Genomic DNA, 27,710 nt, shown 5'->3' on the forward strand with positions numbered 1-27,710 from the left:
ACATTGCCACATTGTAAACTTCCCCACTTTGTTTATTATTTATATTGACTCAAATCTTTCAATTAAATTGCTAGGCCATCATTTTAAAACTAAATCGCGTACGTTTTCTCTGTATACCAGAACATGACAAAGTGGCGCAACCGGTCGACAGGAGATACTTACACATCAATGACACCTGATCCCACTTTGTTTTTAGAAATCTTTGATTTACTTGTTCACAACATCTATTATTGAGATGGACTTTATGGTTACATGTATTACAATTGCTTATTTTTCCAATTTATTTAGACTGCAAATGTTGTTTACCTGATGGCTTTGGCTTTATAGAATTATCAATCCCCACTGTAGTATTTTGCCATAATTCATCTTGTGCTTTGTCAAAATAAAAGAAAAAATAAGTAAATAAAGTTTTGATAAAATACTCATACCTCCATTTTGGTATAGGCTAAAATGCTTGACTTGATTTTTTAATGTGCAATTCTATTCAGCAAATCGCTTTTATGAATTTTAATCTATTCACTGCCTTTTAAAATATGTTTTCATTAAAGATTAAAACCATGTGAATAAAAAATTAATAACGTGCATACCAATGTTTTGACAGAAAAACTTCACATTCTGCAAAGGGCATCGGCATATGTCTTTTGGGTTTGCATTTGCATCGCAAGTTACATTGCTCTGGCACAATATTGATTTGCATTCCGGAATAAAGGCTAGATTAAAAAAATGGTTTGGTGAAAAAGTGAACACTCTTGGGGTTATCAATGTTGTGTCGTAGAAAAAAAAAATCTTTGTGTATTTGCATGAGAAGCACAATGATTTGGATTTATTATGACGTAAACACTGGAAACACCTGAAATTGCTAACGCGTAAGACAATACTCGCAAAGTTGGAGGTGTGCTTACTATAATGTTTATGGAGTATATTCCTTGATAGTATACACATTTGCAAATTTATCGTGACTTAAAGGTGACGTAAGTTTAGAGAAAAGTGTATTGAAGATTACCATTTAGAGTTTATGATGAATATTGAACTAGCGTTATGTAGGAAAAACAAGAGGTATTGTGAGCACTGATTCCAATAAATGATACCTCCACCTACCATATGATTATAAAGGCAAAGTACATGTTTTGCTCTGGGAGACCCGAAATGAGTGTCACATCAAAAAGTAAAATAGGATGTCACAATGGCATTATGTAATAAAGAATATGTACACAAAATATGTGTCAGATCAAAAAGTAAAATAGGAAGTGCACAATGGCACAAGGTTACAAAGATTCTCTGAAAGTCTAATTTAAATTAATTGTTTCAGAGGAGTTGCTGAAAAGAGATGAGTACCAGACGGACGGACGCAGATCTTTCATCAACAGATATATTCGTATGCTGGAAATCTTTTCAGCCGTTTTTACATTTTGAAACTGACCCCACTTTCAAGTATTGTTTTGATTTCATATTCTCGTTTGCCCCAGCAAAACGAACATCGGCCATTTAAAGTTTAAATTACTCGGCGCTTTTCGGCTAATTACATGTTCATTTAACTCTCGGTTACCCAAACCAGCCAAGGTTTGCCGAATGAGGAAAAGACATCTCAATTTAGCGTCATTTGACGCCAGCGGGCAACAGAATACAGTTAAAATATATCATTGAGGGAATCAGCAAAATTCCAGTTCTCCAAGAGCAAATCTATTTCCCGAGGCGCTTGCGCCAAATGTTGGGGTGCAACGTCATTGTTACGTCACTTATAAATCGCCATTCAATATCGGCTACACAGATAGGTCGGTTTAAAAATAAAATATTCGTTTAATGATGCAATCATTATTTCATTTTTTAGGATTAGAAATTAAAATATCATGAATTACAGATGAAGCAATCAAATAGATTTAACCATAAATTTACATCTTTTTAACAGTTTCAAATTTTGAAATAGGAAAAGATATAAAATTATATAATATAAAATTAGGCTTAGATATTGTCATATACATAGTTTATAAAGATCAGAATATATAATGTATTTGATAACTTGTTGGTGCTGACTTTGATTAAGGAAAAATAATTTCATTGAAATTGATATGAGAAAAATTTAAATTACAGAAGATATGAGCACATAATTGTGCTCTTGACCATTGATTAATAGATAGAAAGTATCATGTCATTACAAATACTTTAAAAAATATTTATCGATAATTTAATTTAATTTAAAAAATGCAAAAACATGTCTCCAATTCCGTACTTTTAGATTTTGTCAAAGGTCAACATGTCCACAAATTTATTTTTACAATAGCCCCAAAACTATGTGAGGTGTAAAGTTAAAACTTTCACAGTTTATAATTTTTTTTTATTGATTAACAGATAGAAAGTATCACTTGATAAAAAAAAATACTTGGAAAAAATATTGAGAAAAATTCTTCTTAAAAATGCCTAATTATATTTTCAAAACATACACCTAATTAATTCAGCGCTCTTAGTGAAAACCATTATTGCAGAAACAAAATATATTTATCAATGAAGGGCAAGTTGGACTAAGATAGCCTCTGGAAAATTGTTTTCCCTGTTTATTTTATGCAAATGTTGAGAGACTTGAAAGTGAAAGTACATTGCAAATGGTGGATTCTATCGGGGTCTTGTCTTTATACATATCATGCTTTCAATAACAGCCTTTCAGAGACCATTCACCTCCAACCTGCCCTTCAGTGATACACATATATTATTTCTGCAATGATGATTTTCACAAAAAAGACAGAATTAAGCAGGTGCATTTTTCTTTAAATATGCACATTTTGTGATACAATTTTTCTCAAAAAAATATCTTTTTAAAAATATTTGTAATCAAGTGATACTTTCTATTTATTAATCAATGATATATTTATAAACTGTAAACGTTTTAACATAGTTTTGGAGCTATTGTAAAAATAATTTTATAGACATGTTGACCTTTGACGAAACCTTAAGGGAAAGCCATCTTGCAGAAACAATATATGTTTATCAATGAAATGCAAGTAGGACTTAAATAGCCTCTGAAAAGTTGTTTTCTCTCTTTATTTTGTCCAAATATTAACATTTGAAACCGAATGTACATTGCAAATGGCGGATTCTATCGGGGTCTTGTCTTTATACATGTCATGCTTTCAATAACAACCCTTCAGAGACCATTCACGTCCAACATGTCCTTCACTGATACACATATATCATTTCTGCAATGATGGTTTTCACTAAAAGTACAGAATTAAACAGGTGCATTTATTTCAAGTATGCATATTTCTTGATATATTTTTTCTAAAAAAAAAATAATAATAAAAAAGAAATAAATAAATATTTGTTTCCAAGTGGTACTTTCTACACATGAATCTGTCAATCAATGATATAAATATAAACTGTAAAGGTTTTAACTTTACACCTAACATAGATTTGAAGCTATCGTAAAAATAATTTTTTTGACATCTTGACCTTTGGCAAAACCTTAAATGCAAATAATTGAACATTTTGAAACGCTTAATATGCAAATAAAATGCTTCAAACATACCTCCGAATTTTAGGAAGATAATATCCTTTGTACGTGTAACATCCCCAGAGACAGAAACATAGAGAAATTGAAAAATCACGTTTGTTTCATTAAAATCAGTCATAAGTATATCTATTTGGACTTGTAGATCGTATTCATGCTGGTCACAATTGGAATTATGTGACGAAGAAATGTTAAGTTTTCTTTTTGTGAACTGTTGAAAGGTGTCTTCATTCTGAAGTCAAACGTTTTGTCATAACTTATTCAGTTTTCTTGTAAATGTAAACACTATGATTTGAAAATAATAATAACAAAAGCGGGTTATTTAATCGATTTGCATTCTGTATAAAAATCATTTTCTAAATTTTTTTTTTCATCACCATATCTTCATGAAAAAAAAAAATTGCAACCTTTTAGTTTTTTTTTCAGAGGTTTGGGTTCGAATGAACATTCGCACGATACAAAATATAATTAAGAAATAAGGTATCATTTTAAAACATCTATCGGGATATAAATACGGGTTGGTCACGAGATTGAATTCCATAAAGCTTTATGATGAATTTAATCTCGTACCAACCCGTATTTATAGCCCGATAGATGTTTTAAAATTATACCTTATTACTTATATTTACATTTGTGACTATTCATACTTTATATATGCCTGATTGTGACTTTTAACGTGTGAAATGCATTATTTTTCAAATCCAACGGCATGTATGTAATCCACTGAACGCACGTCGACCCTTTATGACGTCACTGAGAAATTACGTCGAACATTTATCCAAACGCACATCTATGACCTCTGGACCCCACACCGGTATTTATACAGTTATAGATACTCATAGCTTTCAGTAGTGGTATATAAAGAAAAACATTTGCAAATGTAAATATTTAAGCATTGAATTCATATTTCATACGGCCAGATGTGTTATAGGACCGAAGACATCCCAAAATCTGAATTCAATACTTATATTTACATTCTTTAATTTTTCCTCTTCATAATTGTTTATTTTGGTAATCTTTAATTTGAATTTAACGCCCTTCAAAACTGGTGTGCTTTATAGACGTAAGAGCCGTTTGTGACATTTGTGACGTCGTAAAGTTAGATAACGCAAAGAAACATTGCGAGGAAAAAAGTGACAAATTAATTTGAAATGCACATTTGTTGTACTTTACGTTAATTCAACAGGGATAATATTTTTTATTAAATTGTGCCAGACAATGTACATTTTGGTGTTCATAAAGTATTGAAAATGCATATAGTTCCTACTGTGTATTCTAACGCACGATGACAAGGTTTCGCGTGTGTTATAGAGATTTGAACGTCATGGATTTCTAATGGATTTCATAAAGAAAATTACACTGAATGTAAATATTAGGAGATAAAATTCCAAATGCAAGTTGAAACCAGAAATAACTTTAATTCAACAGATTTTGTCGTTCATAAAAAATTACGACGAAGATTAACATTTGACAAAACAGTATTTTTGGTTTTAAATATGTTTTCTAATGGATTATTAACAATGTATTCCTATAAAATAAAAATGTAAGATTCTTTTTAATAACTGACCAATGTTTAGATGTTTTTTGGAGAAATCGAAAAAAAATGTCATAGGCATATTCGTAAGATATTTTGTGAAAAGGTCCACTTTATAACAATATTGATTGTTAAAGCAATATGAGCTGCATGTTTGACATCGGAAAAAAAATGCTGCAAATTTGTAATTAACTATTTCAATGACAGAAAAATAGAACATTTGTAAACTTCTTTTGTTCATATTTGCTATGAAAGAACTTTTAATACGATTTGCTTGAAGCAAAATTGAATTATTGTCGTCCTGTACAATATAATAATGATTTCTTATATAATACCATATATTCGGTTGTACAGAAATATTTCTTGAATTTTCTTCTGAAACATTTTTAAACTTTATTTTGGTTTTAGATTACATACATATTAATCATAATAACACATTTTACCAGCAAAATGAAATTCTGAAAAATGCAGCTCATATTGCTTTAAAAGACATTTTCATACAAATTTTAAGACCAGTATTTCAACACCAAGTTCTTTCAAGTTTTCACGTTCATTCGATCATGACAAGGAGCACACGACACGGCGGATGTGACCAGTTGACAGGGGTCTTTACCCACACCTGATTCCTCATCTGAAAAATCGTAACCGCGTGGACACCTTTTTACTTTGTTTTCTTCATATGTAATATCAAAATGGTGAAATTTCAGTGAAAAACATGAATCCCTGATAGGTTAAAAAGAAATAACATATTTGTTTTTAAATAGGTTACGAAAAGTATTTGTAAAATTTATGTGAAATTAAAAACATGATTAACAAGGGCACCGCTAAGCGGAGCATCCTCTCGCGACAGGAACTTCACTGGTAATGGCAATATCTCCTAAGAGATAAATTCTCTCGAGGGACATTCTTCTTCTTCTGTTTAACAACAAAACTTCAGAGTACTGGAGATTACTTGTTGGTGTTGGTGTAAACATGTTAAAGATTGATAGTACAATGTATTTTGTTTAATGTCCCTCTCAGGAATTTTTTGCTCATATGAAAGCTTGCCGGTGGGGAGCTGCACATTCTTTCATATAATAGGAACTGACAACCATTGAAAAGTGAGGGATCTTTTTGTGCCAGCATCTATTGGGACATGGGCCCTTGGTTTACACGGTCTCATTCAAAGGACCAGTGACTTAGTCTCCACGTCCCACAACGGGATTCAAACCCGCAACATTAGGATCTACTCCCTTACTTTTGACAAAATTATTAGTGAGGTGTTGTTGTTCATCATTTTTTTTTTTTTTTTACAAAATGCAACGTGCATAGCGTCTTGGTTAAGGGGGGGGGGGGCATAATATGGATACCTAATTTGGGGTAGTAAAGTTTAATTTCATAAGATATTACATTGTTTTTCTGCACAGTTTTTTTTAAACTTTTAGTTATCGGGGGTGGGGATGTCTATTTTTAACCAAAATCAAATTGCATAGTATTTTTGGGGGGAGAGGGGCATAATATGCATACGTAATTGGGCAGTTTCCCTTATACCTAGCAGAAACATATCACGTATGCTATATGTATAAGTTTCAGCAATTTTAATTATTTACCTACCTAAGTATATCTCACAGTTCCAGGTAATATGCATTTTTTTTCATCATGAAAAATAAAAATGTACATATGTACATCGAGAGGTTAATTTGTACTTGAGGATTGTGTTTACAGCTTTCAGGAATAACGTGCACCCCAAATTCCGAGACACCTGTTGGAATTTGGTAATGAAACAGCGGCGTTCACCAAATTCTCTCAATCCGGTTGCCGCAGACTCGACACGTCTTTTAAACTTTAAAACTGGCTCTTAAACTGGTTCCCTAGCGGAAATGATTATTGTCAACTCGTACATAAATGTCAGGGTTTCGAGACAGTGAAAACGCGATATCTGAAGAAATATTTCAACAATGAACTTGAAAATGAATAGGCTTCATCTTTTTATACTGCCACACAAGTATGTAAACGCTGAAAATGGTTAATGCAAAGGTTTTCTGTCAATCTTGCCCACAAATGATTATTGTCAACTCGTACGTAAAATGTCAGGTTTCGAGGAAGTAAAACGCGATATCTGAAGAAATATTTCATCAATGAACTTGAAAATGAATAGGCTTCGTCCTTTTATATTGCCACACAAGTATGTAAACGCTGAGAATGGTTAATGCAAAGGTTTTCTGTCAATCTTGCCCACAAGGTGTAACAAACACACTAACATACTAACACACTAACACACACACATACGCACATTCGCGATGCTATATCCCCTCCGCAACTAGTTGCGCGAGGGGATAAAAAAGACGTTTGTTGATATCCGATTCTGCACGGTACAATACGGGTGACGTAACAATACCCCATATCACGGACCGGTCCGAAAATCCATATCACGTATCAGACCGGCGGGCAGAAAATTCATATCAAACCGGAAGTAACGTTTGTATAAGGTTTAAAAATAGATTTACTTGATTTAATTTAAATATTCATGTAAAATAATTCTTTAATGACATTTGTGGTCTTAATTTTTTTCAGTTACTAAAAATTGGCTCTATTTGAGTTTGAAGCAAAAGGCCATAAACAGACATGAAACATTCTTCAATCACCACATGTGAAATCGTACATTAAGCATTTTAAATTTATGATAAATACAAACTAAAACCTATATCATATGTCACATCAGCCCTAGGGCCACATATCAGCCCTCGGGCTGATATTGGAACAGTCTCAGGCTGATATGACATATGGTATGGATCTTAGTATGTAATATTCTCTATATATCATACATTTTTTAATATTGTTAGCCTTAAGTATTAAATATCATTGTAGCAATAACAAATTCATCTGTAACAAAATGGTAATGTATCTTATTATAATCTATTAAATTTCGCAGTTAAATTACGTATTTTTACCTCTATCCGATAATGCAATGCAACGTTCCGAAGAGCAGGCTGCGGGTAAATGCAATTAGCAGTGGCAACTAGAGGTAATGCATGTCCGTCTATATGGAAGCCAAATTTTGGTGGGTCAAGAAACATAAAAGATTTTGGTAAAGCTGCAAAAGAGGAGTTTGAAAATAACTACCACAGCAAAGAAATTAAAGAAAATTCCTTTAATTGGAAATGACATAACTGGATAGAGTTGCTAAAATGTAAATCTGCAAGTGCATGCTTCAGCATGCTAACAGCTAATAATATATTTGTTGAACTGCTATAATTCAATTTACGATATAATAATGTAGTCCACTATCTATCGAGCATCGACTATTTTCCCTACGGACGATGATGGCTTGGTACGATGTTGATGACATAACAGTGCGTAAACAGATTGACGATGACTCGATTTCATAATAATGCTATGACAATAGTGCAAAAGCACATTGGATTACTAGCAAAATATGTGGAGAACAATAATTGAGCTCGAAAGTACATGATTCATTCCAAAATAGGAGCGGAACAAACACAAACCTAAAAAACATCGGATATGGGATCAGTTGACATGGAGAAGTGAGTATCCCTTTGCCGAACAGTCACACTCGCCGTGCAATCCTTGTCATGATTGAGAAATAACAGAAAAATCCGTAGACAACTCAGTGTCTAAAGAATGACTTAACAATCAATATGAAAACAAGAGGCCCATGGGCCACATCGCTCACCTGAGCACTAAGGGTAGGAAAAAGTAGAAAATGACTTTTTATTGTAATGTTTAAATCCAAAAGTAGTCCCATGACCAATCATGGATTTGCTAATTTTTAGAAAATGATTTTTAAAGAATTTTCCTATATATATCTTTAAAAACTTTGGTCGGCCATTTTGGCCCCGCCCTACCCCCGGGGGTCATGATTTGAACAAACTTGAATCTACACTACCTGAACATGCTTCCTTATAAATATGATGAATTATGGCTTTGTCATTCTTGAGAAGAAGATTTTTAAAGAATTTTCCTATATATTTCCATGTAAAAGTTTGGTCGGCCACTTTGGCCCCGCCCTACCCCAGGGGGTCATGATTTGAACAAACTTGAATCTACACTACCTGAACATGCTTCCATATAATTATGATGAATTATGGCTTTGTCATTCTTGAGAAGAAGATTTTTAAAGAATTTTCCTATATATTTCTATGTAAAACTTTGGTCGGCCATTTTGACCCCGCCCTACCCCCGGGGGTCATGATTTGAACAACCTTGCATCCATACAACCTGAGGATGCTTCCATATAAATCTGATGAATTATGGCTTTGTCATTCTTGAGAAGAAAATTTTTAAAGAATTTTCTTATATATTTCTATGTAAAAGTTTGGTCGGCCATTTTGGCCCCGCCCTACCCCAGGGGGTCTACACTACCTGAGGATGTTTCCCCATAAGTTTCATTTTTCCTGGCACAGTAGTTCTTGAAAAGAAGATTTTTAAAATATGCCACCAAATTTTCATTAATTCCCAATTATCTCCCCTTGAATGAGGGCGTGGCCATTAATTTGAACAAACTTGAATCCCCTTTACCCAAGGATACTTTGTGGCAAGTTTGGTTGAAATTGGCCCAGCGGTTCTTGAGAAGAAGTCGAAAATGTGAAAAGTTTACAGACAGACAGACAGACAGACAGACAGACGGACAGCTAGACAGACAGACGGACGCCGGACAAAATGTGATCAGAAAAGCTCACTTGAGCTTTCAGCTCAGGTGAGCTAAAAAGTCGGTCAACAGTTGAATTAATGATATACATGTATTGCATTTGTTGACAAGGTCATTTTATCGACCATAGAACTTACGAAACGATGACTTTAAACGCGACTTGCTTTAAACAGCATCAGAATAATAATATTTCCTAAATAAAACAACATTACGTTAATGCTGATTTAACAGTTGCAAACTGAGTTTTACCGGCGACGCGTAAGCGACCGTTAAATCAGCATTAACGGTCGCAAATACCAAATTAAAAGATTAGTTACTCCCATTCTGATGCAATCCATGCATTTTGTTTGTTGTTTATGTCTTGTTTTGTTGAGTTTCATTATATGCGGAGCATTGTGTTTTTTGCTTTGCTCTATTATGATGTCACAATGAAAAACTTTCACTCACGTTAATGATCGTTTTTTTGCTTCAAACATCAGTGCGTTAATTAGCCAGTCAAAACGTATTTTACAAAACAATTGCATTAGAATTAGGGAATAATTGTCTTCTAATATGGTATTTGCGACCGTTAATGCTGATTTAACGGTTTGAAATTGAGTTTTACCGGCGACGCGTAAAACGGATGTTTGCTGTTGATTTTTTTAATCATTTCTTTTTGTCATTTTACAATGTTAATTTGAAATCTTAAATATGATTTTTGTAAACTGGTTCTCAGTGTGTTTAGTAACCAATTAAAAGCATGGTTCCCGCTTTGTAGTTTTCTACTGAAATATTCCTTATACCACACAAAAAGGATCTATTGTCAACATGGTGGCAGCGGCGGCTACGAATTTATGATTGCGATAATCAAGTTCAAGCCACTCTTCAAGTAAGTGTGGACGGTACACGGAAAAAATTCAGCAAAACCGTTATGTGAAATTTAGATTGTTCATCTGAACACAAACCTTCGACTTCCACCTGAAGTTAATTTTCACTCAGGGAATGTCTCAGAGAATTTTAGGACCTGGAAGCGTCAAGTTGAAATCTATCTACGTGCAAGCGGCACAGCGCAACTAGACAAAGAAACTCAGACTGCTACCATCATAAACTGCGGAGGTGAGCAATTATTGAAAATATAATATGACCATTTCACATGGAATCAACATGAAGACAAAGATGATCCAGCTACAGGTTTTAAGAAGATAGAGGAATATTGCAACCCTCGTAAAAACGAAGTGGCTGAAAGTCATAAATTCTGGAAAATAAAACACTTTGAACCATTTGATCAGTTTATGACTGAATTACGCATACGTGCTAAATCATGCAATTTTGGAGAACTTGAAGGTCGAATGATTAGAGACAAAATTGTGTTTTTATCGTCTGGTAAAATGAAACAACTGCTTCTGAGAGATGACGAATTAGATCTGCGAAAAGCAATCAGAATATGTCAGTCTTACGAACAGGCAAGCAAACAAGCACAGGAAATGAAGGACACTATTTTAAAGAGAGTCAAATTCACAAGATTAAAACTAAACAGTTCAGAACACAAGGATCACAAAGACAACTATCTAAACAAAAAGAAAGAAAAGAAAAACTATACCTCCCGCTCACAAGATATGCAAATTCTTTGGCAGAAAACATCAGATGAAGAAAGAAGATTGTCCAGCTTGGGGACAGAGATGCAATAACCGCAATGGCCGTAACCACTTCAAATCTAAGTGTAAGGTCAATGTCCAAGAAACTACTGTATACAGGGTTATTTTTGCCCCATGTTATTTTCGCCCTTTTGCACTTGCAAACAATTATGCCCCGTGTAAAATTGGCCCAGTCATAGTTATGTTTAAGAAATAATTCTGTGTGATTTAAATTCGCCCAGTTTTACATTCGCCCCAAAAAGAAGAGAGTGAAAGGGGCGAAAATTACCCTGTTACAGTAATCACAACTATGAAAGTGATGGCTCGAATGACTCCTGGCTGAACACGAATGAAAATCCTAGCAAGAAGGAAAATACATCAGCCCTAATGATGGTTAATGAAGGTAAAATCTGCCTCCAACTAGACAGTGGTGCAGAAGTCAACACAATTCAAAAGAAATATATCAGAAGAAATCAAGTGAAAAGTTGTACAAAGACTCTAAGGATGACTTCAGAATATGTAAGTCTTACGAATAGGCTAACAACAAGCACAGGGCTCTGAAGTCTAGCCTCAAACCCCTCGCTGAAGCCTGTTTGTCCTTGAAAAATGTGAAAACTGGAAAAGAAAATGAAGTTAGTTTCATCATTGTTCCAAACTCATTCCAAAGCTTGTTAGGACTCAAAACAATCCAACAACTTAGACTTGTCACTGTTAATTAGGAACGTTTCATTGCGAAGATAGAGTCCGGCACAAATCTTGGTGACTTAGGAGAAATCAACTTAAAAGTGGACCCAAATGTGAATACGAAATTTTTACCATGTAGAAAAATTGGACTCACTCTCAAAGACCGTGTGAAAAAGGATCTAGACCAACTGGTTGATAGAGGAATTCTAGTACCTGTCACAAAGCCGACTGAATGGGTAAGCCAGATGGCAGTGGTTTAAAACCCAAATGACAAACTCAGAATATGTATAGATCCTCAACCGCTGAATGTTGCACTACAGCAGGAACATTATAACATACCAACTTTTGATGATGTCTTCCCAAATCAAAAAAATGCAAGACTGTTCAGCAAGTTAGATGTCCAAGAAATATTCTGGCTTGTGCGCCTCCTCACAACAATGAGCCCGTTGGGCTCGTCTACCTTTCGGACTCTGCGATTCTAGTGAGATATTTCAGAGGAAATTAAATTGCCGATGACATCATCATTGCTGGTCAGGGCAAAACTGATGAAGAAGCCTTAAAGGACAACAATCAGAAACTGCAAAAAGTGATTTATCGCTGCAATGCGTTTTTACAGGTATAAATAAGAACAAAGACAAAAAATGCATCTTTATTTCTTTTAATATTTTAGTCAGACTCATTGGAATCGGAGATTCCGAGAGCATGAGAAGTTTTGGGTCTTTCTTTGTAATAAAGGCATTATGAGCCTCCTAGGTCTCCCTGACCAAGGAGAGTAAGCGTTTTTTTTAATCCCTCCCTTCCTGTTCTCCTTCCTCTTCCTTTTTTGGGCAGTTGAAGTGGCAACATTGAATGCAGATGATCCTTCAGCATAGGAAGTAGCAGTGAAAGATGAAGATCCACGTATAGTTACATGTATTGAATCTTACTATAAACATGATATATAAAAGCCTATACACTAGTATTAATTGAAGATATAATTTATCTTTTTTTCAATATTTAACCGCCCCTCGTTAAAGGTCCGCTCTGAAAGGTATGAAGTCCGAAGTCCGCTATACGCTATTCCGCAAATGTCCAACAGCAGACACTCTAAGTAGGGTTTACTTAGAAGAAACATCAGAAAAGCGTCTAAACATTTTGTAGCGGGATAGCGCTTAATGGCTATCCCACTTCTGACACCAAAAATTGTAGCGGGATAGCGCTTAATGGCTATCCCACTTCTGACACCAAAAATTGTAGCGAGATAGCGTCCAACGACTATCTCATTTAAGTATTGCTATAGTGGTTCTAGAAGACAGGAGTAAACTCCCTTTTTAAACACTGAGTAAATAACTCTAACTCGAAATTTAAGTTTTATAAATTTATTGAGTCTGCAAAACCGACATGAACAATTTTAATACAAAAAAATAATATCCAGGCCTTTTAACCACCCTTTTTACTGACAAAGTTCACAATATTAAATAAATCCTAATAAACAGCCGGATCTCGAAATAATCGAAATATATGGCTGAAACCTACCTATTAAACTTAATTATCAATGAATAAAGGATTATTAACAACTGGAAATTCAGATACGATCGGATCCTGAAATAATCAAGATATATGATCGTAAATAAATCCCCAAAGCTGTTAACACTAAACTTTCCCCCAATTAAATTAAACCAATTACCGAATTACAATTAACAATTTAACAATTAGCAAATAATTACCAATTTCGTCTAAAAACCCAAAAATAATTATGTTAACCCTAACATCAAAAATAGCAGACTCCCCGACTTACGGAAGAATCTCCCCTTTTATACTCTAGTGAAAATTCGTATACAAAACTCTTACGAATTCGTATAAATTCTTACGGAATATACGAAAAATACGGAAAATCTTATACGGAAAATAGTTCCATTCAGATAATTAGAACAATGATAATTATTTCACCATAAAATAACTTGACTTTCATTCATTCAACAATAATTAATTAATTAATTACCTTATAACTGTACATTTTCACTCCTATACAAAACTTCAAGGGCGTAAGAATAATACCGCGGATCAAGAGAAAAATAAACCGGAAGTATACCACAATGCAATGCGCCGCCATGTAAATAGAAAAATAGACTGTCTGCAAGCCTACAACACATGTCTGCACAATACAGGTAAAATACCAGTGAAAACGTAATTTAAACAAAACATCTATCAGTTCATACTCTTTTAACAGCATTTATACAATCATTTCAACAAGAACATCATTAATTACGAAAGGATATGCATGTATTACATGTACTCGTTCTACTTTCACTTTGCATACGATGACATGAAAAGTTGTGAATCCAATTTTAGAACATCACTCAATAAATGTACAATGCATACACTCAAATTACTCAGATTGTGAACAATATAAATGTTAAATTAATAGGCTAGATTTGTAATCTAATTACAAATAAAATATAAGGGGACTTGAAATGACCAAACTTTACACTACCCCTCCGTTTAAAGATTCATGTCCTCATGAATAATAATACTATGGCAATGCCATTACAAGTAAAAAAAAATGAAAAATATGTACAGTTCATGAGATTGTGATTATTAATAACAAAATAACATTCGTAACAGAATTTACCAACATGTAAAATGCTCATCAATTCACTCATATAAAAAATTAATACACATCATGTTCACCTCAACGGTACCTTAATATGTTATACCAGTATAACATTTTACACATATACAGTCATGTCTGTATTAACAAAAATCCACCCCTTACCCACATCTACTTAATCAGTTTACCCAAATGTACATAGATTATGCAAAACACTAACAATACAAATTCAATGTAATCTTAACTATAATTTCCTTACTTCCTCCTATTAAATTCTGCCGGGTGTCTTTGATAATGATCGTTCCTCTGCCTTACTGGAGACATGGATCTTTTTGTAGATTGATGCGCAAAGTCATTTCTTGTAGGTCGGTTAGGTTCACTCCTGACTGTTTGTTGACTAATATTTACTGCTCTAATTTGTTGATCTTGTCCTTCAAGGTCACATGTTTCCAAACTCTGGCCAGGAATATGGAAACAGGGATCTTGTTCCATGCTGGATTTCTGTAAGAAAGCACTACACATATCAAAAGATCTTTTCCGACATATAAATCTGTAAGATAAACAGGTACATTGAAATTTCCATCCCCTTTTAATAATGAAAAGAGTTATTCCCCTTTTGGGAGTTTTCAGTCAACTGTATCCTTCTAGTTGGCTGGTGACTTTGTTCAGAGAGGCTTTCTGAAGACAATATCACTTCTACATTTTGAGGATCTACAAGTTCAGCTTCCCCTAAAATTTCATCTTGTTTGATAATAACATCTGTCTTGAAGGGATTCATTACCCTTATCTTTGCGCAAACTTTATTTTCTAAGTCTGTCAAACATGACGCCATCAGAAGAGAAAATCTATTGTTGAAATCTTCTGAAGGTTAAATACAAAATACATAGTAAGGTAAATTCTCGTCACTTTCAAACCTGTCAACAAAAACATCAATTAATTACTCACTGTATGCAGGAATTGTAAAATTCTCTGCAGCTAAGACCCTTCTAGTTTTCTCTGTCAGTTGCCTGACCTTGATTTTATTTCCTCTGAAAGAAATGAAATTGTCATGTAATTCTATTTTAACAGGTCCATTTTCTTCTTTTAATAAAACATCTAATCCTAAAAGAGCTTCATCCTGAATTTCAGCCACAATAATTTCTTCTGTGAATTTAACGTGGCCCAGTTGAATCTCAAAAATGGCTTTACCCAACTCATTCAAGGGTTCCCCATTAACACTAGTTAGTGAATTTGACTGTTTTAATTGTGGTCTTGATTCTCTGGGGATTCTCTCAAAAATCCTTTTAGATATGATTGACCTTGTGGCTCCTGTGTCAGTGGTCCATTCTATTTCTACACCCTGTACGGAACCACTTATTTATATGCCAGGACTCCCATTTATCTGTCTGAGGATGTATTCAAGAGAGGAACCATGGTGCTGAAGATCTTCAGAATTAGTACATTCATCTTGTACTGGTCTACAGGAATCTTCCTGACCACACCTGTGGATTTCATCTGCAACAAAATCATGACTCAAACTTGGATTATCAAACGAGAATAAATTGCAGTTTACCTGACCTGCATTTACATATGACACTGGGCAGTCTACCTGACTGTCTCCCAGGTCACATGTACTATCCCGGCAGTCTACCTGACTACCATCAAGGGATTCAGAAATTGGATCCACCCCCCAGTCTTCCTGACTGAATCCATGACTTGCTATCCCAGGTACCACCCCACAGTCTACCTGACTGTGTCCAAGACTCGCAATTCCGGGTACCACCCCCCAGTCTTCATGACTGAATCCATGACTTTCAAAATCCGGTACCACCCCATCCGGCTCCACTCCGAGCACTAAATTCAGCTGCTGTTCAGCAGTATGAAGTTTGTCCAAGTTTGAGTTACACCTATCCACCGTCATGATATTTGTAGAACCTTTTCCTTCAGCACCAGGGTTGTCCTCTGTTTTCTTTTGACTAGAAATAGGATAATTGTTGTCAATATTAATAGAACAATCAAGAGTTGGGCCATTTTCAAAATTCAACTGGGTCATCTCTCGGCCAACAGAGCTGACCCGATTTAGTTTAACGAAGGCTTGAAGACACCAGGATTTAATGGTGCATTGTCAATTGCATCACTTCTTGCTTTTTCTCACTGGAGCAGTTTCCGGCAAAGTGCCCTTGCTCACCACATCTAAAGCAAATAAGAGGTTTCCTGGGTCGTTGCACTTGACTTCCACTGTTGGACTGAACTGCAGTTAAAACTTCTTGGATGACCTGTTTCAGCTCAGTTTTTGTTATAAAATCTGACTCAGATCCCTTTTGGCCTTGTTTATCTAAGTTGTTAGAGGGGCTCTTCCCTTTGGGTTCTGTGTGTTGTCCTCCTTTATTCCAATTTTTTGTATGGGTTTTGCTATCCTTGTAAGAAGTTTCTCCTTGTGACAATTGATCCTTACTACTTAACACTTGTCTCACAGGTTCTCTGCGGGGGGCATAATTTTGTCCATCATCCGCTATAGGGTATCTAGTGGCTTCCTCGTACTCAATGACGAACTCCGTAGCCTCTTCAATAGTTAAAGGATCCCGGTTCAATTCTACATGTAAGCGAGCTTTCTCACTTGATAAACCAAGTAAAAATCTGGAAACTAAGTCCTCTTGTTTTGTTTTGTTACCCCTATCTGGATAGGCCTTATTGTATAGACTCTTAAGTTCTACTGCATAATCCTGCACAGATTCTCCATTTTTCTGGTCTCTGCGTCTAAATTTAGTCTGATAGGTTTTGTTGGTCTCAATAATACCAAAACGACTTTGAGGAGTTTCTTGTAATTGGATAAAATGGTTGGTCCAAGCTCCTCAAACACAAACTCGCCTGCATGACCTTGTAACCTTGGCAACAATTGACCTAATTTTTCTCTGTCTGTCCAACCATTGTGTTGAGCTACTGCTTCAAACCTGTTTATGTAAGCTTTCCACTTCTCATCAGACTCTCCTTTAAAGGCTGGAAGTTTTACTGAATGACTTGAATTTCTGTTACCAAATATCTTTGAGGTTGACATGGATCCACTTGACCGTGCTGTTCTTTCGTCGTCAGTATCCGAGTCCTCATCAAGCTCAGTGGTAGTATAACCAGTAGCTAATGGCAGCCTCATCCTTGATGTCTTTCTGTTATCTCGGCAGACTGATGTAGGTTTCCTTCGGATTTTACTCCTCCCTCTGAGTCCCTGATCATTTCTGTTGGTTTCTTTTTCCTGACTGACTTGACTGACTTGGATCGTGTTACTCACAACCTTACCTAGCTCTTCTGTCATTCTGTTGAAAGCTCCATGGATAACTTGACTTAGACTGTGAATTATATTCTCATTTGTATTTCCTAACTCACCCTTTTGACTTGAGTGATCTCCCTCAGCCAAAGAAGTCATTTGACTGTTATATGGGACATTACCTGGACCAGTCGTAGTACAAGTTGTGTGATTACTGTTTGTACCAGTATAAGTTGGACTCAAGCCTAAGCTTGCAACTTTGTGTGGAGTCTGTACTATAATCTTTGGGGAAAGTACCCTTTCATGTGTGGGGCATATGTACTCATTGACTACTTGGTCATCTTCCGATTCTGTCAAGTTCTCCCCATCACTTGTTTCAGTGAGGTAATGTATCTCATGGGTTGTTGGCTTTGGTGCCACATTGATGATTTCCTTTGTCTCTGATTTATTTATTTCATCCTCCGTCATATTTCTATTTTCCTCTCCATGAAGAGCTGCTTGACGTCTGGTATACATGACTCAGTGGTTAAATATTAAAGAACCAATTCTAAAGATGAGTTCGTATCTCTGGATCCACTCCTTGAATTTGTGGATCCCACTTCTGACACCAAAAATTGTAGCGGGATAGCGCTTAATGGCTATCCCACTTCTGACACCAAAAATTGTAGCGGGATAGCGCTTAATGGCTATCCCACTTCTGACACCAAAAATTGTAGCGAGATAGCGTCCAACGACTATCTCATTTAAGTATTGCTATAGTGGTTCTAGAAGACAGGAGTAAACTCCCTTTTTAAACACTGAGTAAATAACTCTAACTCGAAATTTAAGTTTTATAAATTTATTGAGTCTGCAAAAATCAACATGAACAATTTTAATACAAAGAAAAATAATATCCAGGCCTTTTAACCACCCTTTTTACTGACAAATTTCACAATATTAAATAAATCCTAATAAACAGCCGGATCTCGAAATAATCGAAATATGTGGCTGAAACCTACCTATTAAACTTAATTATCAATGAATAAAGGATTATTAACAACTGGAAATTCAGATACGATCGGATCCTGAAATAATCAAGATATATGATCGTAAATAAATCCCCAAAGCTGTTAACACTAAACTTTCCCCCAATTAAATTAAACCAATTACCGAATTACAATTAACAATTTAACAATTAGCAAATAATTACCAATTTCGTCTAAAAACCCAAAAATAATTATGTTAACCCTAACATCAAAAATAGCAGACTCCCCGACTTACGGAAGAATCTCCCCTTTTATACTCTAGTGAAAATTCGTATACAAAACTCTTACGAATTCGTATAAATTCTTACGGAATATACGAAAAATACGGAAAATCTTATACGGAAAATAGTTCCATTCAGATAATTAGAACAATAATAATTATTTCACCATAAAATAACTTGACTTTCATTCATTCAACAATAATTAATTAATTAATTACCTTATAACTGTACATTTTCACTCCTATACAAAACTTCAAGGGCGTAAGAATAATACCGCGGATCAAGAGAAAAATAAACCGGAAGTATACCACAATGCAATGCGCCGCCATGTAAATAGAAAAATAGACTGTCTGCAAGCCTACAACACATGTCTGCACAATACAGGTAAAATACCAGTGAAAAATGTAATTTAAACAAAACATCTATCAGTTCATACTCTTTTAACAGCATTTATACAATTATTTCAACAAGAACATCATTAATTACGAAAGGAAACGCATTTATTACACGTACTCGTTCTACTTTCACTTTGCATACGATGACATGAAAAGTTGTGAATCCAATTTTAGAACATCACTCAATAAATGTACAATGCATACACTCAAATTACTCAGATTGTGAACAATATAAATGTTAAATTAATAGGCTAGATTTGTAATCTAATTACAAATAAACTATAAGGGGACTTGAAATGACCAAACTTTACAATTTTCATAGTTCAAGTCAACTCCAATCTGAATGACTCAAGATTAATGGAAATCGAGAAGGCAACAGCCAAAGATCCAGACATCGAATGGGGTCCTCTTAAATTGTAACAGTAAGTTACTTAGCACCAATGCTTTGATATAAATACGAATAAATAAAACAAAAATAAATAAATAAGAAAATGTTTTATAAGAAGCTAATACATGTAGTATAATAACACATTTTTAGATATTGTTCTCGTTTGAATAAAAGGTGTTTTTAAGATTCTTTTTTGAAATGAGCTTTGTTGTTGATGGATTTTATCTCAACTGGAAGTGAATTCCACTCCTTGATACCAAATTTCTGACTTAACAATTCTGGGGACAAAAAAGTTCATCTTGCTAGACCTAGTTGTTCTAGTGTTGTTCTTGCAGAATTTCGAATAAATTGATCACATAATAATTTGAATCTCATAAAAATATTAAAAACATGAATGAGTCGAGGTTGAGGAACCCATTACAGACATTCAAAAAACCTACTTTTTCAAATTCGTCAAAAGTAATTCTCTTCCTTTGATGGCTATTCAGTATAAACCTGATTACATTGTTTCGAGCAACCTGTAGTCTATTTTTCATATTCAGTGTAATATTTGATGAAAATTTTGATTCAATATCAAGCTTATTTCAAAAGTATGATAGTTTTAAATTTTGACTTAAGTATGTTCTCAGTTTATGGTCTTGGAGCCAGGTCTCCGAAAATCACTTATTGTGAACAGACACTCAAGATTTTTGATGCTCACTCCTCCATGGTACCTGATCCCAACTCTGATGTTTCGGGGATCTGTGTTTGCTCTGCTCTTATTTTGTATTGTTTTATGGACTTTGAGATTGAATACTGTTCGTTATCTCCATACCCTTCTTATTAAAGTCAACTTCAGAATACTTTTGTATTTACTTACATGCTACAAAGAAATTTATACTGTAGTGTCCGTTTAAACGTTGAGGTCTGTAGGAGCATGTCCATAATCCATCATGCTGTTTGTAATGCGATTCCTCTATGACTAGTCTTGAAGATTCATTATTTACAGTCACTATATAATTAGGGTTCGTCGGAATTAGACAATGTTGTGTATCGATATAACAAATAGTTATGCTTGTATGATTGGGGTTAAACCAAGTTATTTCCTGAGAACCTTCAGGGTATACGAAAACAAGTTCGCCCTCTCCTCCCTCTTTTGAATGCTTACTTACTTGTAGTAAGCAATGGTATTCTATATAGAAAGGAAAAAAAAAGAAAAATTAAATCACTGGTACCTGTCATCAAATTTCTCTCGAATAAAAATGAGATTAAGCTCTTCTTATTCTGTGACGTAAGCGGTCCAACATCTCATCAACCGGTCCAACATCTCACTCAGCGGTCCAACATCGATTTTTTTATGCCCGCTCAGCAAAACAATAGAAATGTTAGACTTTTTTCCGTATAGATTTGTATAGGAACAATTTTTAAAGGGATTACAAAATACTTATAAAAATTATGTGAAAATATTACAAAATACATTAATCAAAGATATTAAAAGATCAAAATAATATTCAAGATAGTCTAATATTGATAATTTAGTTGCAGTGTACAAAGCTGTACATGTAATACAATTAGAAAATGGAAACATCTTAATGTTTTCTAAATATATTATTGATATGTTTACATATAGCATGACTCGAATTCACAAAGAAAATATGGTTGTCAGTATATGTTTCACATAGCAACTGTACGATAAACTTAGCCTTTTTGCTTTTGAATTGTTAATCTTCGGTGAAATCGTAATCTGACAATTTTTTTTCATATCTGGATATTTTACTTGAAAGTGACGTCAATGGTAATCTGAAATCAAGCTTTTTGATAAACGTTTTGACTTTAACTTTTCAACCGTCATTTTCCCTTACTTATGCTCTTATTCATCACCTTCATCACTGCATATGAGGTTAATATCTCTCAGTTGATGAGAAATGCAAGAGCATGCTCTGAGTATGTACAATTTCTAAAACGCAGTAAATTATTGACAAACAAGTTGATGAATCAAGAATATCAGCAACCTCGTTAAATGTCACATTTATTAAGTTATATGGTCAATACAATGACCTTTTCAGCAAAGACAATTCATAATTGAGTCAAATGCAAACTTTTTCCGAACTAATTTTTAGGCTTTATTTACAAACTGCATTGTCGATGGATTTTCCTTTACCTTCTGATCATAACAAGGAGTACACGGTGGTTGTGACCGGTCGGAAGGAGATGCTCACTCCTCCATGGCACCTGATCCCAGCTCTGATGTTTTGGAGGTCTGTTTGAGCTTGAATACTGTTCGTTATATCTATATATATATATTTGGTTTCACAAATTGAACTCACCCAGTGAAACAGCAGGGCTTTTGTCTAATTTACAAAAACAGTAATATGTTTCATAGAGTATTTCAATTAATAAAACCCTGCACACATTATTAAGCACGGACTGACAATACAGGTGAGTTTGATTTGCCATTTCGCATTTTTACTTATAATTTTTCTGGATTTATTAAAGTTTTAATATTTTTCATTAATTATAAACGTAAAAAAAATGTAGCAAGAATTTTTCATAAGATATGCTACTTATAACATATCTGTATGATTCTAGGTGTGCCAAGTTTCGTTCTGTGGTTTTGTAGATATAGACATGGTTGCATGGTGAACCAGGTATTCAAAAGAAGCCACGATTTTTCATGTCATTCATTTCGTTGAACCTTTATCGATTATTCTTTTTTTGTAAGTTTTAAATGTTTGTATATCTGTAATTTCGTCAAGGAGATGGGTGAACATTACGAGAGATAAGCCCATAGTGCAACAAACATGAAGGTGAAAAATTAAATCTCAATTTTATCAAAATATACCTTAATATTTCATCTAACATTTAAGTATACTTTATGTAAAATCTCTACAACTTGCACAAATCTCATGAAAATTGAAGTTATTTGCTTATGAAATATTATACACACATGAAAGAGGACAAAACTAGTCATTTTTTAACACTATAACACTGTTTTTCATTATGAGTGGGTCTTCTCTCCATTTTTTTGAAAGGTAATCCTCAAAGTTTGCATAAAAACATACATATTTTGGTTTCCAAAATTATGGAGCAATGACCCACTATACCTAAAAAATATAAGTTTATGAAATAACTTTAGTATCTTTTTAAGAAATACTTGAAGTCCTTTAAGTCAATGGTCATATCACAAACATGATTTAAATGCCTCACTTTATCAGGACTTGTGTAGCGTAGTGGTTAGCGTGCTAGTCTCAATAGAGAAAGCAACTCAGGATTTTTAATGCCAGGGTTCGAACCCAATGGAATCCACATTATTTTTCTTGATGAAAGAATAAATTTTAACGAAAAAAATTCCCCAGAACTTTCTGTTTATCGTGATTTTACAAAAATCAATGATTAGAATTTTACTCTAAATACTAAAATAACAATTTGAATATGAATTTTATATATCTGAACCTTGTGGGTTTTTTACACGCTAAGTTCACCCATCTCCTTTATTATCAAACCGTTTATTGGAAAGCTGTCGTCTTTTAATGTATCAGACAATTTTGTGAAAAAAAAAGAATTATATTGAAGAATATTCTTTTACTCTGAACTTGATAAACCTTCTGTTCTTTAGACCATTTTTTTTGTACCAAGCACATAATATTGATTATGTACCGGTAAATCCATGTCGGCTTAAAGCCTGAAAAGAATTCCTTGTTAGTTAGGGACATTTATCCTAGTTACAAAGTATTATATTTTTTTTCCTTTTTCAAATATGCATGTTAAAACATGGTTTAACAGTGACAAAAATGTTTCATTACACTTGCGTCTTTATGTTACGTAAAGATTCCGTATAAAAATACTAAAATACAATTATCGAGGAAAAAAACTGAATAAATTGTTAAACAATATCATTCCCTATACAGACAGTCTAGTGATAATGGTCATAAAAATAAATCCTTTTCAATAGATAGAAATTAAGACATGTTCAACATCTTAGAATCACTTTACCATTGAAATATTTTTTTAAAAAATGTCATTATAAAGTGTCATGGTTCTTCTGTTTTAATTAAAATTTCAGACAGGCCTCATACTGTGCATATGTACCCATTTTTTACAGACATTACTATATTCGACATATCTACATCACATAAAATGCAGAATGGCAATCTTGAAAGCTACGTATTTATGAAAACTATACAGATAGAGAAAAAAAGGTAAACAGGCCCCTGGGCAACGAATGTTCTATTTCACTCAACTCAAGTCTGAGTAGAGTAAACTTAACAGAGTTGCTGCAAATGTATGAAAGGAGAAAATAACTTACCAAAAATCCAAATATTAAGCTCAAAAATCATAAAATACACGCGGAGTTTCATTTTATTTCGCTAAACTGATATCTGAACACAGGTCCATAGTTTATCTAGTTGAATCATCATTTAAAGGGCTTGTTGGTTATTAGACGGTTAGTCGATTTTATATATACTTTCGTTTTAGTTTCAAATGATTTCTTCTGTCATGGACAATCTTCTGAAAACGAGAATGTTCAAATTTATCTGGATAGTAATTTTCACTAATATTCTTATTTTAGGTATGTATACATCTTAAATGATCAGAATTCTTAACTAACTTGAAAATAACAAAGCTTATTCGTATATGATTTAGTCTATAATTTCTTATATTTTTTCAGCAATGTTAATGGGAAAAAGTTCATTGTATTTCGATTTTTTTAAATTTCTAGGTAGTTCCATAAATAAAAATGTCATCTAAAATTGAGAAAATTACATAATAAATATTCTTACTAGTTTCATTCCCTCCGGGCATTCCCTGTTACGCTTTACATGTGTCTTAGATATTTGTATAATTATATGAACAGAAAACGGCAATATACTCATTTTAGGGATGCTCCAAATTAAAGGCTTTGATGAATATTATTGTCAATGTTATATCCGATATTGTTCAATCTTTATTTGATTGTTTTTATGCGTTTGGGGATAAAATCATCTCACAATGACTGAAATCTAGCAAAGGCGTGTAATGGAAAAGCTCTGAATACATTATTTTCCTAAAAATCGTATTTTATTATTATTTTCTCGGCCTATTTGCAGCTGCATTGTCAGATACAGGGTTTTTACCCTGATCACGAATATTTGGACTTCCTATGCAGGAAATCTGTTTAATCTGTTTAAATTTCGTTGGTGCAGTTTGCACATAAAAGCAAGCTTTGCTAGTCCTTCATTTGGACGTATGTACGTAATTTACTATGTCTCCTTAAATATACTGAAAGGAAAAAGAAACGCATAATAGCATAATAGCGAATAATATTTAACTATGTGGCCGAAAATTATGAAAATTGGTCAGATGTGTAATTTTGTTACTGTGCACATAAATCGCTGGTCAAAATTACTCAACCCTGAAATGTATGGCATCACGTTGGGGAAGTGATAAAAAGCCAAATACACGTGCTTGTTGATAATGACAATTTTATGATCACAATTTGTAGTGCCAAGAGATGCATTAGAGTTACAGACATCGTTTTCCGATATTTGCAGTCAGTATAAATTTCTTGCAATCATGGTATGGCTGACGGAAGTTACATTGTGTCTAGTAATTGAGTTCCATAAGTGAATAAAAAGGCAACAACATGATGCTTTGCAGTTTGTTTTTAAATTTTCAACCAAAAATGTTTTTTCGGCTATCAGAGAGTAACTTAAAAGGTTTCCAACCAACCATGACGGTGACGTTGGCGCGTAACAACGTCACATCGAGATAGGGCTTTTCATCATGCTACCTCAGTTACTGACAAGTCATTATCACTGAAATCGACATTTTTACAGCAGACAATCATACTCATATTTTCACCCTAATACTGACAGAAACTCTCTGCTCTAATTTGGTACGCAAGCTTGGCAACTTTACGTCGATTTTACTCTCACACGCGCACGTACGCGCCGTATGCGAATTGTTTTTAGCATGTTCACGCTGAGAAAATGTAGCCAGTGTTTGTCGAGACTTCCTTACAAACATTCACATGTACAAAATCAGCTAGATTCTGTAATTTCTATCCTAAATCGAAAATTCGTGGGATTCATTAGGCGAGGGGATTTGTTGGCTTTGGAATAACACAGCTACTCTCAACCATTGAGACTATCATCGGAAGGCTTGAATGATAATCCTATGAGAAAGATAAATGCCCTGGTGAACTCAATGCACAAGAAAATCAAGGTTGTTACTGATGCCCAAGGGAGATGATGAGAATTTTTATTCTAATTTTGGGGAGTATCGACATATCATTTTCAAAAACTCAGGAATTATAAGTCAAAGTCATACAAGATTTCGGTTACTTGTTGTTTAAAGTTGGATTAAATTGTTTGATAACAATACTGGAAAACATACTGGAAATAAAAATTTTAATTTTATTCAAAAGTTTATTATGCGTTTCTTTTTCCTTTCAGTATACATAAAAAACTATTATGATATGTTTAGAGACCTTGCTTCTCTTTAAAATAACAAAATGACACACAGGGTTCTCCACATTTGAAAATATAACCATGGAGGAAGCTGCGCGAAGGCTAAATGTGGCCGAAAATAAAAATGCATGTTAGACTTCCTAATCTTCATTAATCAATGATTGATTTTACTATTTTTAAACTTAACCACTGCAACACAAAACAATGGAATAACTAACACTTTTTAAAGTTAAAAAATAATAATTAAATTGAAAGGATTTATCCTGTATCTTACTTCACAAATGTACTTAAATTTGCCCCAAACTGTAGGAACCTTCTAGAGGAATTAAATATAGTCAGTAACTATGGCATCCAGGCAATATTTTTCATAAATTATTAGTTATAAGAGTTGTTGTGTATCTGTATATACTGGGTCATCGAGAGGGCAATAATGTATGTCATGGAAGGTTCGAATGTTACTTTTGCATGTTATTCCGGAAAAGACCGGGTTTTGTGATTTAGTTTGACGTTTCAATAAAATATGGCACCTTTTTCAAGTTGTCATTTAATATAATCATTTGTGTGAAGATTGTGACAGTGTTAGTGTCACAATAGAATTGTAGCCTGTTGTATGAAATGTTTTGTTTCAATATAACTGAAACTGATGAATGGTCAGTATTTTCTTAAGGTAACACACAAAGGAACATTTGAACCAGTATTCCTTTTTTCTAAACGTTCTATTTTTCTAGATATTGCATTTTCCACCAAGTTTTGTTAACTTCTCCACGTGCCCAGTGCTAAATATAGCGCCACGCGAGTTTCATAACAACGGGAAGTAACTCTAAAACTATGACTTTACCGGCGATTAAAACTAAGCATGCAAAGACGGCAAATAAGACGTAGGCCCTATGCACATTTTATCAAAAAGATATTAAGTTAAAGCTTTAAAAACAGAGCATGGAAAATTGATTAACTACAGAGGTATTTTTACAGAGTATTTTTTCTGACACAGCATGCATGACGATTATCATGCTCGAAATTGTCATCTTTTATAAACCCGTTATATATATAATCTAAATATAGTGAACAAGTTCCCCGAAATAATTTACTTGTATACATTTACAGGATAATAAACTCTCAAAATATTGATCATCTGCTGATCAGCTGATTGACTCTCCATTGATTGTCACGCTTCACATCATAGTCGCTGAGGCATGCGAGGTGCATGCATATGGCAGTCGTAGTAAAAACACAATTAATTAATTAACTACTCAAGTCATTAAAAAAGTAGGTGTCAGGACTCAAATGCAGTACCATTTAATCATGGCGGGTGCAGATTTTAACCATGGCGCAGCTCGTTTAACCATGGCGCACATAAATTTATCCTGCAACTACCCCTTGTATTGACCTAATAAAGGTAACCTAATAAACCAAAGCTTTATCCGGTCACTGCCCTAATAAAGCCTTG

General features: G+C 34.0%; 1 protein-coding gene and 2 long non-coding RNA genes across 3 annotated transcripts in view; 1 reads left to right on the plus strand and 2 right to left on the minus strand.

Moving 5' to 3' along the window:
* Positions 1-305: 305 nt before the first annotated feature.
* On the minus strand, positions 306-3,693 carry LOC134236491 (uncharacterized). The gene is made up of 3 exons (XR_009985614.1): positions 3,518-3,693; positions 588-710; positions 306-372 (listed from the first exon to the last, which is right to left on the minus strand). It is a non-coding gene; the product is annotated as an uncharacterized LOC134236491 (long non-coding RNA).
* On the minus strand, positions 3,692-24,209 carry LOC134236492 (uncharacterized). Its single transcript, XR_009985615.1, has 3 exons — positions 24,121-24,209; positions 7,964-8,106; positions 3,692-3,731 (listed from the first exon to the last, which is right to left on the minus strand). It is a non-coding gene; the product is annotated as an uncharacterized LOC134236492 (long non-coding RNA).
* Positions 24,210-24,322: 113 nt separating this feature from the next.
* The window catches only part of LOC134236502 (versican core protein-like), a 37,767-nt gene continuing 34,379 nt past the window's right edge, over positions 24,323-27,710 (plus strand). The window contains exon 1 of the mRNA XM_062718683.1: positions 24,323-24,384. Within this exon, the coding sequence (XP_062574667.1) occupies positions 24,336-24,384 (49 nt within the window). The 5' untranslated portion in view covers positions 24,323-24,335. The remainder of the gene's footprint in view (positions 24,385-27,710) is intronic.

The sequence above is a fragment of the Saccostrea cucullata genome, unplaced genomic scaffold (assembly GCF_032062105.1).
Source record: "Saccostrea cucullata isolate Sc308-1 unplaced genomic scaffold, CSIRO_AGI_Scuc_v1 ctg424, whole genome shotgun sequence".
Lineage (NCBI taxonomy): Eukaryota > Metazoa > Mollusca > Bivalvia > Ostreida > Ostreidae > Saccostrea > Saccostrea cuccullata.